This window comes from Achroia grisella, unplaced genomic scaffold (assembly GCF_030625045.1).
Source record: "Achroia grisella isolate CSIRO2021 unplaced genomic scaffold, CSIRO_AGI_Agris_v1 utg3288, whole genome shotgun sequence".
In the NCBI taxonomy this organism is placed as follows: Eukaryota; Metazoa; Arthropoda; class Insecta; order Lepidoptera; family Pyralidae; genus Achroia; species Achroia grisella.
This window is the reverse complement of record NW_026712800.1, coordinates 608589-628672: the sequence shown is the minus strand read 5'-3', so window position 1 is coordinate 628672 and position 20084 is coordinate 608589. Positions and strand designations below refer to the sequence as shown.

The window sequence follows — 20084 nt, the reverse complement described above, 5'->3', positions numbered from 1 at the left end:
TATAGATTATAATTAAAAAATATATTATGCAAATTAGGCGAAATATAGTGACTGTCAAGTAAGTGTGATGCAGACGAAATTAGTCAGATAGTCCAATACTTTAACTTTCGTTTCGAAAATTTAACTATTGAGTTTCTCAGCTATTATTATTAGTATTCTTGAAAATCCTACTAATTTTCCTTGGAGGTTTATATAAATAAAACAAAGGTTAACTTGAAACTATTTTATGTCAACATCAAGTTATAAAGTAGAGTCTTCACCGTGCTACATTTATTTACAGCATTGAGCGGCAACTTACCATGACACGACAGATTTCTGATCAAGTCATAAATAATATTTATAACCGAAACATTTGTAATTATATTGTATTTAGTATTGACAACATTTAAGTCTATAAAATCCATTCCAAATTAAAAAATGTTTAGAAATAATTTAATGTTTATTATACAATTATATCGTTTATGATGCATATAGTTAAATTTTAATATTACTCGGATATTTCAAATGTGGTAAGCCGTAGCCTGTATCACTATTTTTCAGGTTTTAGGATAGAGAATGAGATACACGATGAATTTAATTATACCATTGCTAATATTTGGAATGAATTTTATACTTTCAAACAAATTTCGAACATAGGCCAGGGGGGTTATAAGTTATAACCGTTATTTACAGTTTTAAAAAATATGTTAAATCAATTCTAATGATTTGTTATAAGTTTCGTAACAAACTATAAAAACGTTTCCAGTGTGTTTAAAAAATTCAATGATAGCTAATGTTTAGTTGGATATAAGATGACGATACGATGATACACACGTTACTAAAATCAGGGTAATATCGTAATAGTAGTGGATTAGCAACCTAAAAGCTTGCAAGATAAGCACGTGTGTAGCGAAACAGGGACCGATTTCTCATTATATTTGATAATATTGCCTCTAATTTTAGTATCGTGTATAGATAGTTTAACATAATTGTACATTTTTATTGTTTATTTTGTCAGATATTGCAATTATAACGAGCGTGCATTTAAAATTGATCAAATACATTTTCGATTTCTACTCTATGTAAATTATTAATAGATAATAACATTTTGGCACAATAGCAGCACTTAAATAAAAACATTATTGATCTATACTAAACTACTTAAGTCTACGCAGATATTATTTACACACAAATATACAGGGTTCACTTAAATATTATTTACAAAATTTACAATATTAATTTGCGTATTTATAAAAAAAAGTTTATTGCAAGATAATGGATTCATTTACAGATACAACTTTGACTCATATTGATTCAATGTGTGTGAATTATTATTAATTACCTGTACCTATTATAAACGAGTAACAGGTAGGTAAATAGGGAATTATTAGTTTTGATCCATAGAAAATTTCGTATAAACCATTGCAGTCAACTGACATAAATTTTACATGCAGTGTGTTAAAAATTAATATTATTTGAGTTTCTGACAAAGATATATAAAATAAATCATAAAATAACATATAAATTAGGCAAGGTTGTGTGTGCATGGCAATGCCATGAATCAAATACGGACTTTGTTACAATTTTTAACATACCAAAACGTCAGCACTATAAACAACAAAAATTGGCGATATTTTTTGTATTATATTGCTATTACCTCTATCACGTCACGAATATCAACAGCTCGCACAAAGTAACCCTGCTGATATTTCACAGCTATCAGATTTATGATCAGGGCATTACTGTACCTACTGTTAACCGCACTTATAATCACAAAGTTTCATAGGTCAATTGGAAACACCACAGTTACTGTCATTCTCCTTATCGACCCGGGTGTCACCAGGCCGTTGCCATAATCACGTGTGCGAGTGTCCGAGACTGCCATGTGTGTGGTGATGGTTTGCAGCCAAATGGTGAAAGTAAGGCGCGTAAGGTCCAGGTCCGGTGAAGGGGTATGGAACCCCGTGGGAATATAGCAAGCCCCCAGGGTAAGGGCCTGATGGGAAGCCCCCGGCTGGGGGCGGCGGTACTGTTGGACTGTTGACATCCATCCCAGGATTCTGCTTTTTCCATTTTGTTCGGCGATTTTGAAACCAGATTTTGACCTGTACAAATAAAATACAAATTAAATGTTAAATATTGTTAATAACATCAATGTTGTTGATATAAACAAATGTACCATTTGGTTCGTAATGTTTTCTTAATTTAGAAATAGAAATAGAAATAGAAATAATCTTTATTCAAATAAACTCATTACAAGCACTTTTGAATAGTCATATTTTGATTCTATCACTCATTCGGAATGCAGATTCATCACAAGAAGAATGAGCAAGAAACTTGTGTGTTGCTCTTTTTAATAGATGTTTTTTTTATATAAATAATTACAGTGTAACAAGTAAGAGGCATTTAGTTCTTACTGTCGGTTCTTAGTTATAAACCTTCATAATATTTAACTTATAAATATTAATACAGCAATAATGATTAATAAAAGATGAAACTCGTTTCTCTTGTAAAAGAATTAGAATGAAATTACATTAATATATTGCGCACAAGTAAATTGCACACAAGTAATGATTTTTTAATTTATGAATACAGCATAAATCTCCGTGTACAAGTAGGTATTTCGATTTTTTTAACATTTATATAAAAAATATTTAAATTAAATTTGAATGATATAATAATAATGAATTCGGAAACTGAAATGGAAAGTTACAAAAGTTTGACCTACCTGGGTCTCTGTTAAACTTAAACTTAGTGCCAAATTGAGCCTCTCGCATACTGACAGATATCTCGTCGTTTTAAACTTATTCTCCAAAGAAACTAGTTGTTCATATGTGAACGCTGTTCTTGCCCTTCTGGGCTTTGTTCCTCCCTTGGAGTCTCTTGAAGAACTGCTTTTTCCTTTCTTAGAACTAGAACTTGTTGGACTTTTGGGATCTCCGTTCTCGTCGAGGTCTGATTGTGTAAGGATGTCGTCGTCCATGTTGGATGTTTGATCATCGGTTTCCACATCATCGGCTTCAAGATCCGAATGTTGAAGATGGTCTTTAACTGGAACAAAAATATTACAGTTATAAATGGAAATCGTTAAAAGTAGCATTTGTAGACGTTCTGTATTATAGTAAGTACGTCTAAAATGTCTATCGATAGATATATAGGTATTTCTAGAGTATTTATAAGAAGTATTTCTTAGAAGTAGTACTTTGTATAACTAATGATAGCTATTTCATAACAACGTTTCATTAATTTTTTATATGTTTTTAGGAAATATCGCACTAACTTATTTTTTTGGGTTACTAAATTTTTTTTATTAAGTATAAAATACTTAATTCGCTGTCGACATAAAAAAAGTTAAAATATTTTATGAAAATTCGAGTACCTACCTACCCAATTAAAATGCTTAGGATAGATTTTAAAATATGCGCCAGAGTAAATAGAAACTGTAAACAAACGTTTAAAACGTCCACGAGCGGGTAATAAATTAGGATATTTTATAGTTTCCTCATAATGCAATTTTCATAAAAATTTTCATGTTTCTCAAATGATATAATAAATGTTTCCGTTTCCTTCGGCCCTGCAAAATGATTTTAAAACCGCTATTAATTTTTAATGTGGTAACATCGCTAACATATTGTCACCGTCCGGAAACATTAAAACATAATTTACGATAGTTTTGCGTTTAGTAAAATTAGTGAAATGCGGATTTTAATGGTTGACAGGATGTGTAAATATTAGCGAAAATTGGCTCAGTGTTTATGTCATTAGAATTTAGTTGGAATATAAAACTGTTTTGAATGAGAGATAAACGGGCTAAGATCAAGATAACAGGGGACTATTTTGACATAATTATGAATGAATTATTGATGAAATTTGAAAATTTTCCCTAAATATATTTCTAATTTCATCACACTCTAGAAGTCGTAATATGAGTTACCTACTAGTGTACAAAATAATTATTAATTTATTCGACAAATCACCCATGTACCTACGTATGTGGTACAGTACTAGCACATTACCTAATTACAATAAAATTATATGACTATGACTACAACTACACATATTTCTGAATTTCATAACATGAAATATAACAAAAATATCCTCTAACGGAATTTGCTCATCAGAATTGAGCAGATAAAACCGTGTAAAGCAGTTAGCGAACAATAAAACAACTATATTTGTAGTTATCTAAGTTCTTCTAATTACAAACAATGTAAGAAGTTACAAAATACGAGAATGAACACAGTTCCTGAAAATATCAATTATGTACAGAATACTGAACATTTTTCATAGGCTGCTTCAATATGAATATTTTTAAAGTTTACGTAATTAATCCTAGTGATATTGGATACTTTGGTAGACATTGTAAAATAATTATAATATTACAGAGTACTTTTATAGGTGCAATTTATTACACTGTAGGAGTACCTTCAGAGCAACAGTAGCAAATTGTTTTAATATAGCTACTCCCTGCTCACAAATACGTTACAACAATTTGCTTATATTACAATCCATAATCATAACACTCATTGAAGCCATGAAAATCTCAAAGATATGAAAATACTATAGGAAACTTTGGAAAGTACGTATCAGATAACAAAGGGTTTAGCGAACACACAACAATGTATTAAATGATGTGTTATTTTCCAAGTCGTAAAGTTTAAATTGGAATGCAGGGGTGACTGGTAAAAGATTTTTCGGTAGAAAGTTAGTTGTCCACATTGCGCCGCACGAATTAACACGATAAAATTACAAGCAGATGTTGTTGATGACGGATATATTAAGAGAGGATGGGCGACAACCGTTTCTTAAATTAAATATTGCTTTAAAGGCATCTGTCCATCTGTAGCGATACCAAAAATTGTTATGAATATAATAGCAAATATAGCAAAGTTTAGTTCCTGTTGGGAAGTAACAGTCATCACTTTTCCATCAGGTAGTATCAATTGGACCATCTTAATAGCATAAAGAATTAAAGAACACTTATAAATATTTATAATAAAGTACATATACCTAGTCACGTGTAAATATATATACTTATATAAAAACCTTTAGTAAACAACTAAAGAGCTTTCGATGTTTATACGTCATAATAATATTTAGACTTAATTTTGTCAAAATTTAACATTTTTTGCTGCTTTATTTAATCGAAGTAGGTACTTTCATTCAGTAGGCAAATTAGATAAATTACTAATTATGTGATTCCTGTTTATATTTGAATATGAATAAAAAAATGGTATCGAGACGATGAACAAAAGTGTTAACAAGTTACCTGCGACTTTACAAGAGTTTGATTATAGACTTCATATTAAAGTTGGCAAAATAAAATAATGTATATAATTAAACAACACAAAATATCTGTCAGTGGATCACGTACTCAGTAGATAATTTAAAACAAATAAAGTTCACATTGTAATCGGATCGTTTGTCCGTCGGTACTCTATTGGCGCGCATCGCGGCTGCTTTGTTAATCGACTGTATGTCACTTGAACATACATATCATTGAAATTCACTGGATATCTTTGTCCGAGGAATATTTACACAAACTGTTTAGTAAAATTATGTGACCAAGTTAGAATTCAAAACGAGGCGGTAGTAGGTATTTGTGAAACTCAAGAAACCCTAAATCGTAGGGATCGAAGAAGAAAAAAGATTTGTGAGGCCATACTAAATAGAACACATAAACCTATTTATAGTTTATATATTTTTTATTTATGCAAAATGTTATTATATAATTACATTTACTTATGGACTACTTCCTAGTTGAGGTTTCGCAGGAAACTAAAACATGAGATAGTAGGTATATGCAGGTAACCCACAGACTATATTCTTTTATAAAAGAAAATAATTATCAAGTGAATTCTATACTGTATATCTTAAAAGTAGCCTTATTTTAAGACTACATGTAAGGACCTACAGTGTATAAAAAACCCAGATACAAAAATAGTTTCCCTTCATCATATCATACATACAACAAAATATCCGGATAAATTTTTATCTATATAAATTGCTAGTATTTCACGGTAGCGAGGTGAGAACTGTACGAACAAGTTACGGAGAGAGGATTTGTAGGTATTTGGGGTGTATGTAATACGGCGACGGTAAGCCAGGCTTTACTCGCCCCCTATACATCAACACTACTCAGAAATTTATGTGTATTTTAATACAAGTATACCTTTAAAAGATTACTACGTTTACAAATATATGAGTTTTTTTTTTAATTTGTTGATAATATAATGGAATGGTGTCGGGTACTGCTCTAACAATGAACGTTGTCAGGGTATTAGTGTGGGATGATAGAATGAGCACGGAGGACGGTCTGTTAACAAATTCGTATTTTATAGTAATTTAGTAATAATTTGATTATTCTAAAATATACCGTAACTTGTAAAATGTGACCGAATTAATATGATTTTACAATGTTAGTTGAAAACTAAAGTTTGCACCAGGGTCATATAATTTTTAACTTGACGCGTCTTTTATGTACTTTCTTCTAGAATATTGTATAAAGATTATAATAAAAAGAAATAAATTGATATATCATTTCAATTAATTATCACTTTATCAGATCAATCACGTACCCCCAAAGGTCGTAACCGCACTCTTGCACCATATTCCTATCTAAGTAAGTAGGCACACATTCCCCCAAATCCAGCGAGGAAAGGCACTTGTAATTGAGAGGGCTTTATTAATTACAAACTTGGACCGCAACCCCCTTTCCCCATCCACCCTTAGCGCTCATTGTCGAGCAATTACCATCTTTGAGCTCTGTTTACTAAGGTTAAAAATCCCTGAAGCTTCCACCATTAACCCAAATTCAACCTTATCTTTTGGGCGTAAGCATTCTTAACAAAGGACTAGCTTTGCTAACGAGTTTTATGCGATTTTCATCTTAAGCGCTTTAACGATAAGGCACTCTTTTTATTGTGCGGCATCACTTTCCAAACAAGAGCCATCAATTTGTTAAATGAAGAAAATGGTGGAGTGTAATTTGGAGAGGAGTTTTGCTTCGGTGATTTTGCGAATGTCGCCCATGTTAGCAGTTATGTTAAACGATATTGCTGGCGTTTTAGTTAATTTGCTAGTGATATGGCGTTATCGATCTTTACAATTCGGTTTGTTAGACGCTTTCTCCTCGGAGTAGCGGAAAATTGGAAATTATGGGAAATAGAATGACGATAACGGGAGCCAATTTGGTAACGGGTTTTTTGGAGATTCGATTTATGCTCAGTGATTTATCTAACTAATTAAGTTTAATCATTACGTATTCGTTTTATTAGTAACGCTTCATTTAGTTTATATTTTTACACAAATTCTTTAATTTCGTATTGTTAAAACAGACAATAAAATGGAGGAGGTAGTGCCGTCACGTCATGAACATTGTTATAGACATTACAAAACTCAAATTAAAATAATACATTTGTTAAGACTTAGGGGTAGTGCCTAGTACTTATAAAGTAAAAAAAATGGTATATGCATTTTTTTTACTTTATAAGTACTAGGCATGTAATTAATTTATTTACATGCCTAGTACTTATAAAGTAAAAAAAATGCGTATACCTACTACTTAAAAGTAATTATATCTAAGCATAAACTTTGACAAATAGGTAAATATTTTTTTAATTACTGCACATTGATATCCCAGAAATTAATCTACATTTCCATAACTATACTCAAAGTCACAAATTCCTCACTTTCTTTTTAATATTAATTACTTAAATTATATGACAGATAGTCACAACCTCAAACGTTACAATTATATACCTAAACGTACCTACTGTGATTCTGTGATAAATATTACAACAAATGTAACTTATAATAAAATTGTAATGATGTAAGATTATACCCGAATTAGACTTTGCATCTATAATTCAACCGCCAAGCGTAGCTTGTTTCGTACGCAGTGTTGCAGTTGTAGGCTCCAGATTAGCCAGACAAGATAAGAGGCATGACATGTTAGTCCTCAAGAAAGGTAAGGCATGAGTGGTATCACGGGCGCAACGTGTTAACGCGATGTTCGTGGTGTTCATGTGTAATTTACATATATAAGCGACGTTTATTTATCAACCATACATTTACACATATCTACCATAAGGTTGACCTAAGTTAGTTTATCATTTCAATTACATAAATATATACATAGCAGTAATTATTATAGCGTGAATTCGTTTTGAAATATACACTTATTAAACTATCTAATATTAACACATTTTTTATATAAAAAGTTCCTTTAATGATGAGATCATAACATAATTTGAACGTTAATAAAAAAGGAACTCTACTGTCCATAGTCCCACATAATCATTTTGGACAATTTGTATTCACACCGAAACAACTTTGGGCTGTTTTCACGTAATTCCATTGCCTTAATTAAAAAGTCAGCGAGCGCAATGCTGCCAACATTAAAGCCCTCGTTAACACGGTGATTGCGACACTTCCTCCGGAAGGCTGGCTTTACGTAATATCCTGACAAACTTGAATGAAGAAGGGTTGAAAATTTATAGATTTTAAATGTTATTTGTATATTACAATATTACATGCCGGGTTTAATTTTTTCTACATTCAACACTATATAAACAATAGATAATAGTAATTATTTTGATAGATGAGTACTACCTATGGTGCTCACTAAAACACATTTACATCCACATGTTACTCAAATAAATAATGAGAAAACGGTTCAAAGTTAGTGATGAGTAAACTTAAGAATTTTATGTATAATACAATAAAATATTTGATAATATGTTTTACTAAATTTTACAATTATCGTATGCGTGATTTTATCCTCTTGATCACCGTTAATTGTAATGCGTGTCAAGTAGTAGGTAATTGTACGTATTTTATAGATATATCAAATTTCCTCTAATACCTAAATATCATTCAGTGATATACTACAACTATTGTCCAAAACAAACTTTGCATGAACATCATATAATAGTTCGTGCAGCAAAAATATGTGCAGTGATTTGTCTGCCGGACGCGTCGGGCCGGACTTAAAGGGCCGAAAAATAAGCCAATTCTGCCCCTAAACGCCGCCAAAATTTATGTCCTACGCTTGACCCTCGCAACGCCTTATTCACCTTTTATTTTTATTTGAGTGAGCAAGGAACAAATCTTAGCGCAAAAGGGATAATAAAATAATCGTTAGATTCGTTTAGACGACTCTAATTTCACGGATTGGTGCGCAAAGGGACGCAGCCAGTATAGGGTTGATTCCGTCCTTCTCCTTCCTGTAATGCCCATTATCGTCGTCTCTGTTTGGCGCCGACCAATCACCAGCAGTGAGTTGCAAAACTTGCACTACGTATTCTTATTTTCAGGGGGTTGTGGGTTTGTAAAAGTACTCCTAAGCTAGATTAGGGTATATGCAGATTAAATAGAAAACACTGACGAATTTGCATTCTGCAATCATAATGTTAAAGGTTTTATTTTCCTTCTATAAAGTGGAATTACTTAAATAAAATTATACAGTAGTAATAATGTCCAAAAGATTACATAAAGGCAAAGGTTAGAGAACATTGTGTTAGTGCAGTTCGCAATAACGTTATAAAATGACGTAATATAATATGAATTAGGTGCCTGTTTTGGTCTCTGCTTTTTACCATACCATACCAATACCAAAATCCTAAACGTCTACCGCCGTTTTATTTTTTGTGATTTATTGGTTATTGAAAAAGGATTTCCCCATTAATATAAAATAGAAATTTAGAGCAAAACATTTACAAAATCAATTTGAGTTATTTGCCAATAATAATTTTGTAAACACCAAATTTTATTGCCTTATCCGTCTTACTCTCTATCATTTTTAAAGATCATAATATGTAAAAGTTTTAGCATAAATCCTCCCCCTATTATTGGATTGGGTGCAATGGAGCCCAATGGATGGACACTTTACATTATTTACAGCATCGGCGCGAAACGTGTTAGGGTCACTGATCGAGACTCGATCATATTATGGGAAGATTACATCTTAATCGGAATTTGGAGATTTAGCTACCTATCTTCGAAATGTATTATAAATCGGCAATGCAATAAAAGAGAAGTTTGGGAGCTGAAAATCGAATAGCTACTAAATATTTATACTTATTAAAAATATAGAGGTATTTTTAACAATTCCAAATTTATTTATTATTTATTTATGTATGACATTAACCACTGACCGGATATTAGACACTACCGTCTAATTCAGATTACAGTTTTAGTTGAGAAGAACTGACGTTGCTTTTTATTGGTGATTTGTTACCATTATTTACTTATAAGTCTATCATTAAATAGTTAGTTAATCCAAGTTAAGAAAATCCGTTACATGACAACCGGTATATGACGTTATACCTACCTATGAAAAACATTATCGTTATAATCAAGATAAAAAAAAACCGTAAAACGATGAAGGTTTATAATAAATAGATTTATTTTGATATCTTCTTAACGAGCCTGAAGGTAGAGTGGTTTAGCAAACTGCCTCGTCTTCCGCCGGTCGTGTATATATACCATCTTCCCACAGTACAAACTTAAGTGACAAAAATCACTTTCCATCGCCGGGAGCTTGTTAACAATTCCAATTACAAAAAATCTACCAAATAAAAATTAAAAGACATGTCTCTGTAATAAATCAATATATTACATGAAGTACAGTCAGCAGCTGTGCCAGCGGACGGCTACGGACGGACGAATGGTTTCCGCGGGTGTCGGACACAGGCCGGTACGACTGCGGTCGGACTCGTAAATGTGTCAACAGAATCTGTAAATGCGATGTTGTCGCAAGTGGTCGCAAACTTGCTATGCAATGCCATTTGTGACGTTATACGTCGGGACGTGTGGGTTCTACAACGTCTCCATGTTTACGCTAATACCCCCAATGTTATGTTTAGTAAAATAGGTAGATAGTTACTTATGTATGATGTATACGGTTACGAAGCCAACAATTAGTATCAATCTACATCTCTCTCTATCTCTAACGTAGATGTTTTATAGTACTTTTACTATTGTTGATTAGTTATTTGTTAATTTTGATATAATACTTTGTTTCTTTGGTTTTTAAATGTCGATGGTTTTTAGTTCTTTCAGTATTTCAAATTTGATGTATTATTGTCTTCTAAACTAGTGTTTTTACAGTCCTTTCTCACACGGATGTATTTTATGATATAGGTACCTATACCTAATCTAGGTATAAATTTATATTCAAAATAAAAACACGTAGGTATCTATAATTTTCCATACGTAATTACTTATTAAGTGTAAACCTACTTTATTTTCATTTACAGTATACATTAACAGCGTTGAATTATCAAGTTTCGTTAAACCACAGATAACATAATATTACATAGTTAAACTATATTTTGTTTTCGACTTTAAATCCGACATCGATAAGCGTGTTTATCATGAAACTTACGCTTTATATGCTCTGATCCAACATAGGTAATTCTGAATATTTTACTAACTTTCATTTTCACGGGAACAATAATAATCACTGCCTTTGTCCAAATAAGTATTTCCTGCTTCGTTTTCCTGCCCATCGCTTCGGCTTTATCACAAATTCTTTCACCGTAACTTTGGAATACACCGTCATTAATTTTAAAGACACCACAAGTTAATTCACCTTCAAAGTAAAGTTGCGTGGCCATTTTCTTAACTTTCTCCGACGCTGATTACCTCCTTACTTATTTAGGTAGTTATTCTTGGATTCTTGTGACTTCTCCTTTTCTTGAAACAGCGATGTAGATATATTATTGGCTATCTGTACCCGTGACTTCATCCGCGTGGAATATAACTTTATTTTTCTAAAATAAAATATTTTTTCTAAAATAAAAGTAGTCTAAATTATTCCTTATTACATCAGCTACCTGTCAATAAAAGTTCCGTCAAAATCGCTCCAGGCATTTCAGAGAGCAGCCGGATCAAACACATAGACAGACAAAACTTGTAACAAATGTTATTTCGGCGTATGTACCTGTATATTGATATGCATGTAGTAAAAAACTGTTATTTCAGTATTACTAACAGGCACTCCAATTTTATTTATATTTATGGACGATAATATTTAGAATTATGATAATTTTATTTGTGTAATAATTAAAATATACTTATTTTAATCATTTGAATATAAAAAAAATGTTCGATGAAATAAATAGGGCTATTAGATATTTTCATACGAATATGTAGCGTACCTAATAATTAAAATTAAATACTTTAATTATACCAATTACGACTAAATTACTTATTGTGTTTCTCGAATCAATATGAAGTAAATCTGTATAGAATTTATCTAGTCCTATATATATGTATATGAACGACTGTTGACATTTTAATGTGTGCGATTGTACAGTCGATGGTACCTACAGTGAACATTTTGTAGGGACACGCGCGGAAGCTATTTATCAGTCATCGTTCACTCTATTGACCGAGACAGGAGCTTTGAATGTATAAAAAATGAGATTGCAAGAATTTGGTATCTAAATTATATTTATTGTATATATATATATATGACACACGAACATAATATAATTATTATAATTTATCTTGTCAACTAAATATATATTACTTGATACACCTAAATAATTATTTGTTGCCATGGATGATCTAGGGGTTTGGCACACCACCTTAATTCTAATAGTTGCGGAGTCTATTACTTGCACAACATAGACCTTTGTATTTATGAGTATTATTATTTTATTTGTATCAGTTTTCTATTTAAAGAAAAAAATATTTATAGTTTTTATCCTGGCTTCATACTTGATGGAAAATTATTAAATCAATATTAGGTAGAGGCCATATATCTGCGATAAATAAAATTTCCATCTAGCAATCAATCAATTTATATATGTGCCTAACTATGTGTTATCTTTGAACTTCAAAATACCTTTCATTGTATCGAAGAACTATAATGACATAGCTATCACAAGTACTAGGTATGCAAATGCATTCGACAACTGGATATCAGATTTAGTTTAGCTCAAATTATAATGATAGGTTAATCAATATGTCCTCCCGGCTTTGACGTACGTAGGCTTGTGAGACATAGACTCTCACAGTAGGAAAAAAATCCGGGTCGTTTAGCGAAGTATGGAGCGTAGTACGCTAGGTGTGACCTACGAGATAGAATCCCAAAACATTAAAAATCAGGAGCCAAACTCGAGTAGTTACTGTAACGCATCGGATAGCCAAGCTAAAATGGTCATGGATCGGACATGCCGCTGATGCTATGGTAGATGGAGCAGGTGCGTCCTGGAGTGGAGACACGATGAGTTGTGAGTTATGTTAGTAAACAACTCATAAACGTTATAATATTTACTATGTTAGTAAATTACAATACCTATATATCTTTGTTATTTCAATTCATATATCTATTTCCACGTCCAGATGCGTTGAATCCGCAGTAGTGAAATGATGTCGAGTGCCTGGAGTGGACATTCCGACATAATTACTATAATGTTTAGGAGGCTGTTTGCAATCCCCGGCATTCACATCAGTGATGTAGTTTGTTTCCGCATTATGACTTTACATCAAAAGACGTTAAAAACATCTGTGATGCGCTACGGAAAAGTGTATACAAATTAGAAAAACTCTAGGCAGACCATGAACAAGATAGTCCAATAGGCATATGCTCAACTGTAGGTTAGTCCATACTCCATGCTGAAGAAGAAGAAGATAATGGTAGGTATTTTAAAAATAAAGTATGTTCAAGTCAACACGTACCTATAGAATTAGATATATATATATACCTACGCAACTAATATCTATAACATTAAATCCAATTAAAAATAATTAATCAAAACATAAAGTATTTTACTACTTGGATTAATTTATCAATATACTTACCTATACATTAAATATTAGATTCTTTTTTGTATAAACCGGTAGCTAATAACCAATAGACATTATTGAGTTATTCAAAGTTGATTGCGTACGTGATACATTTATAGACAAACAATATTATTTTTGCCGTCCCTTAAATAAAGTGATATGTAATATTGAACTCTGCTGCATTGATATTAAGAATAATTCAAAATAGATAGAGTGCACCATGCTGCTATTGCTTCGTTTGACAACGACGCGAAGACTCTATTAGATACGTGATGAAAAGTAAACGATTGGTTAGTTTTTTTATTGCTGTCGGTACTTGAAACTATTTTAAAAGGTTCGTTTATTGATATCGAAAGCCAATTGACATGTCAAGTCCGGCTTTTGACGTTTTCCGTTACTTTCAAATTAGTTTACTGAAAGACGAGCCGAAAAAATATAGGTATAGTTATAGACTTGTTAAGATGCAGTGCGTTTTTATCTTACGTTAAATGTGTTAATAAAATACAATACCACACCACACCGCAAGCATCGAGATGCTATCTACCTTTCTGAATTCTAATAATAGCTTACATACCGGGTTACTTATAATGGTTAAGAGCCAACTATATATGAATCTGAACCACTTTTACAGAGCAAAGAGTGGAAATAATAATACAAATCTTGTATTTTTCACAGCTATGTACAAATTAAGCAGTTCAGTTTGTACTTAGATTTAAAAAATAATTGAACATCCATTTTTTTCATGGGACAGTTGTTAAATTTCATGAGTACATATAAGTATCTACCTAATTACAATCATTGATTTCGAAATGTAATAAATACCTTTTACGAGTAAACATGTTTATAGGCTCTCTCTACCCCACAATAACTTTTATATATAGATGTACCTATATTGATGTATGTTTTTCTAATAAAGATCTTTAACATTCATGTGTAGATTTTCACAAAATCTGATGCTCAATTGATATTTAAAAAGATATTGTTTTTATAAATTTGACACTTACCTATTGCCACTTTTCTATACTTATATATTTATAAAACGTACCTATAGATCTAAATTACCAATACTGAATTTTGTTTAGAATGAACCTGTAACATAAAATAGGTATAAAAGAAACAATTTCATACGTAAGAAATTTCTATAGACTACTTTTATATAAATGTACTACTCTTAATCTAAAAGCGTTTAAAAATCTTGTAATTTTCAGATTTTCAGCTGAAAAATTGTTCCGATTATAAATCATAATAACGGTATGCTTTTTTAACCGGAACAATTTTTAAGTTCATTGTCTGCCATAAAGTGATCTATAGAAATTGTGAATACTTTTTATATAATAGTTAGATAAAAAGGTATTTCAATAAGTAATCTACAGTTCAAAATCGTGATAACAGCGCTCCAGTGCTAGTTTTCTGGGACATTGTCACTTCTTGCTAAACCGCTAAATATAACGGTTGGCTTAGCAAATCTAAATATATCCATATAATAGGTAATAGATTGAAAAATAGGTATCCATTGGTACAATAAATACATGGTAAATTATATATTTATGCTATATTTTATATTTAGATTAAATTATTAGGTATTGGGTAGAATAAAATTGAATATGCTATATATTAATATTTCAAAATCAGGTTTGGATACTTGCTTTATTTGTATCAATAGTTCAGTAGCTTAATAATATATTATGTAGTCGTATAAAATAAATAATAATTTCTATACCTACGTTTCACTGCTTCTGCCACAATATTAATAATAAATAATAATAGTCAGTCTGTATTGTGCACAGATTACAAATAATTATTAAACAGTTTGCTAATAATTTGAATACATTAAGTAAATTACAAATAGCGGTCTAATCGTTGTAATTAATCCCTTCAAGATAACCTGGGATACAAATATTACTCCTTGCCAAATAAACCTAAGTAAATTTTTTATTCCTTTACTATTAAAAAAATTGTTTATATATAAACAGCAATAAAACTTTGTATTACCTACTTAAGAAATGTGATATTTTATTGTTTATAAGTTGCAAAACCTGTTAGGGATTCTGTATGTTCATGTATAAAGAATATTAATACCTAATACAAATTGTATACCAGGATACCTTAATCACCCGTATAATAAATTACAGTGTTATAAAAAACGTTTATTTATCTACGTAGTACTACGGCCATACGATGCTACGAAATTTGGCAAGATTATCATAAATATTACAACTATCTGTGCCCGCGGTTTTACTCGCATGAAATTTATAGCCTATATGTTATTTTGATGTATAAGCTATATTACTGTAAAGATTCATCAAAATCTGTTTAGTAAATTTTGCGTGAATGAGTAACAAACATACATTCATACATCTATCCATTCATACTCACAAACTTTCGAGTTTTGTTATAATTAGTAAGATATAGCATCTATACCTAAGTATACATATTTAATTGACGGACCGTCATAATAATAAGTATATAATTAAACTAAATATCGATATAAGACTAAAAGCTATGATTTCTGTAGATTCAAGTAAACGAACATCGGTGTATTTTTGTTATATAGGTACTACAACAAAACCTATATTTTAATCATATCTATTTATATTAAAATAGATAATAAATTAATATAACTAGAAGAAAAATTACTAATTTATTTATAACTGGGCAGCCCGTAATTTCGGTAGATTATTATTATTTATTGATTAATTATCATATATTGCTGTAATTTATTATTACAACCTAAAGCTAGACACGTACTAAATGCTATTCTTATACTTAGGTAGGCACCTAATATTTTTAGTAAGCAATAAAAAGTTATATCCATAAATTATTATAAAATAGTACCAATGATATAACATAAAATCTATAAATATCATAACTACAGTATTACTTTATTTTAATAGTTTTACTTGAAAATGTAAATTTAAACAAACAACAACGGGTAATATACCTACCTTTTATTTTTAGAATCTATAATAGATAAATGAATAAGAATAATTATTAAAGTAATTATTCACCATGGCTCTACATTTTAACCTAAGTTACTTAATCATGAATTATTTCATGATATGAAAGGTTTAACAATATCTTTGATAATTACTATTATAGGAGACAAATAATAAGCTATAAAATGTAATATAAATATATTATTAAATTAATATATAACAAACACCTAAATAGTTCCGGCAACTACGTCTCCGTCTCTACATTTATAAGGTTATTGCTTATTACCAGTGCTAAGGTACATAGGTAATATTTTTTTTAGTACTAGTATACGGAAATACTCACCGGAATCACTGTCATCCCTATCATAATGCGGCCTCCAGTACTGCTCATCGTAACGCAGAGGCACTTCAGATCTGCCAGTGAACTTATTTGGATCTAATATATTCTCTACAGAAAAGGCTATTGCTGACCGTTCGGGGGGTCTCGTTAATCCTAATCTTCTCGTTAAATCTACAGGAGCGGCCTCTTCGACCCCCACTACATCCACTTCACCGTTGGCCTCTGCTTCGGCCTCTGTTTCGGTTTCGGCATCGTCACGACGCTCCTCAGAACCTCGCGCCATTGCAAGCATCGTCATATCAAGGCCTATTTTATGAGAATTACGTTAAAGACGTCAATGGTTCTTACTTAATGACATACTCAAAGAGTTCAGCATTATATCACTGTCATTATAAAAGTTTGAAATGTACTTAATTTAGTTTAAATGTTTTTGTAAATATCACTGTCACTGCACCGGTGTTTGCTTGTGTACTTTTTTCTTATTATTTAATATTGCGGTCTAAAAATTATTAAATGTTAATTGTCGTAAATCATACATGAACACAGGTAATCAGTCCGCGTTTTCAGTCGTTCGACAGTATGCACTGTAATCCGAGGTGTCACGTCTGCCTGCACCCAACAGTCGAGCATAACAACCCGATATCAACTGGAACGGGTTCAGAGAAACAGGCGGGTTAGAATGGGAGGGGACGCCCCCAAGTGGGGACCGAAAGTGGAATCTCGTCAGCCGATTGGCGGCGGGAAACGAGGCGTGCCTTGGGTGGAGAAACGTAATCGAGCAATAAGGTTTAAACAATTTCGTTTAATACGTTGAATTATGTAAGAGAGTGGCGGGCAAGTAATCGCGCACAAGCGATAACGCCATTTGCGCTACTTCGTTACGTATTAATGGGGCAGGAAATTGACTTATGAATATTAGAGATCGCGGCTAGCTGAAGATCGGGCTAAAGCGGCCCCCGGCGGCCGCGCTGGGTTATTTTCCTAGTTAAGCGTCGGAACAATGATATTTATTGAGTTTTGAACTTAATGGGTTTCAGGCCGCGGCCGCGAGCGATTCAGGCCATTAACGTGTTTGTGTTGCTTGCCGTTTTGGTTCGGGATTCCGTATTAAAATTTTACCTTCTGAGTATATCATAATATTTATTTTACGATGTGGGAAATACGTTTACATTCTGTTAGTACCGAATTGAATATACCACTAATTTAATAATATCTGTCTAATATCTACCTAACTAAGAAACTATTAATTTCTTACTCTTTACAGATCTATGAAACTTTTTTTTCGATACCAACTACTTAATAACTGATATCTTTCAATTGAATTTATTTAAAATACTTAGATACCCAATATGTGCACTAGGTTACCTACATATTTGAAGGTACGTAATATGTCAGTTTTAAGTGTAACTTAATGATCTAACGAGTATAAGTATAACTAGGTACTTGCCTCTACCTATATCCATCTATATCTTAAAAAATAGGTAAATAAACTAATTCCTAATATTTAAATACCTATACCTATATTAGGTAGGTAATAGAAATTTACCTAAATATACCTGAGTATTATTAAATTGACTAGCTCGTCTACTGCGGTTTTGCATCTTATAGGTACCTATTTAAAATTCTCTTGTCACAATGTTAGTTAACATAGATACTCCTCCGAAACTTGACCCATTTTTATGAAATTTTATATGCTTAATAGGTATTCAGTAGGTCTGAGAATCGACTACTATCTATTTTTCATACCCCTAAGTGGTTGTCCATCCCTAATATTTTTTTTTATTTTTAGGACAAAATTTTATTTTTTTATAATGTGGCATTAAAAATACATACAAAATTATCATCCTTCTACCACCAACCCCTATTTTTTTAAAGTTATATTAGTAGGTACCTAAATTTATATGGCAAAAGAACATGACAGCTAGTATATAAGACCTACATACCAACCTTCTTCTACATATCAACCATTTGATTCTGTTATACACAGGCAGTATATGATCTCTCATACATAATTTTAACAATTCGATTTCTCTATTTTATTTCAAGCTCCCTAAATTTAGTAATTTAATTCATGTTAACAACCTCTACATTCTATACCTCATTATAATTACAAATTTTACCCATTAGTACCTACCTACTATATACTTCATGTATTAACTTTATTAAATGCTATTTATAGTAACAAGTAAGTACGTATCTGTAAACTAAATAAGTAGCTGTTAAGCACATCAACTCGAGAACTAGGTACTTAAGCACAACAAAACCATTCACAAATCTCATTTAACTATTTAATAGGCTCCTACACAAATATATTCCCAATTCAGATTAACTAGTGGCATTTGTATAGTATCACCACTAAAACAACGAAGTTTGTATTAAGTATATGTAATATATATAATATTGGACCAACACTAGGTTTTATTACGTCGCTTTTCTTGACAGTTTGAAGTTGCCTGATTTTGCCTTCATTAAATGATCCACTATAACCAATTTCCAATGGTCAATGACCAAACCTATTCAATCCTATTACCTGTCTGTAGACTGGGCAAACATAACACCACTGGAATGGCAATGCATGAGAACATCTCTCTTATGTTTTAAGCAATCGATTATATTATTATTACCCACGAGCTTCACATGATGACGTTATGTCCCTGATGCTGTTCATGTAGGTATTTAAGAAATGGTCACCGTTAACCATCAAGAGGTTTGTCAACTTGTTTGACAGTTACATAAAAAATATGTAGTTAGTTGGCGTAATCTTAAAATGGCAATATGGTATTGTATTGTATTCAAGATCAATGCGTCTGGGTGTTTTCTAAGAAGGTATATCACCTGTGCATAAAATTCCAAAAAAAAAATGGGTGATATGTTTGTTGATTAAGTACATATTTCTACGAGTTGTCTAGTAACAGACGTTCAACTAACTTTGGTGTAAATAGCGCGGTGTGAATTGTCCTGGTTTATTATTCTTATTAATTTCTTCTTTGCTTTCTCGCACTGTATATCGATATATTTTTAGTCAGTTT

General features: G+C 31.5%; 1 protein-coding gene across 1 annotated transcript; it reads right to left on the bottom strand.

Moving 5' to 3' along the window:
- Positions 1-255: 255 nt before the first annotated feature.
- Positions 256-17677, bottom strand: LOC131843736 (homeobox protein slou-like). Its single transcript, XM_059192465.1, has 3 exons — positions 17059-17677; positions 2708-3030; positions 256-2084 (listed from the first exon to the last, which is right to left on the bottom strand). The coding sequence occupies exons 1-3, from the start codon at positions 17351-17353 to the stop codon at positions 1836-1838; spliced, it is 867 nt and encodes a 288-aa protein (XP_059048448.1). The 5' UTR covers positions 17354-17677; the 3' UTR covers positions 256-1835.
- Between the last annotated feature and the right edge of the window lie 2407 nt (positions 17678-20084).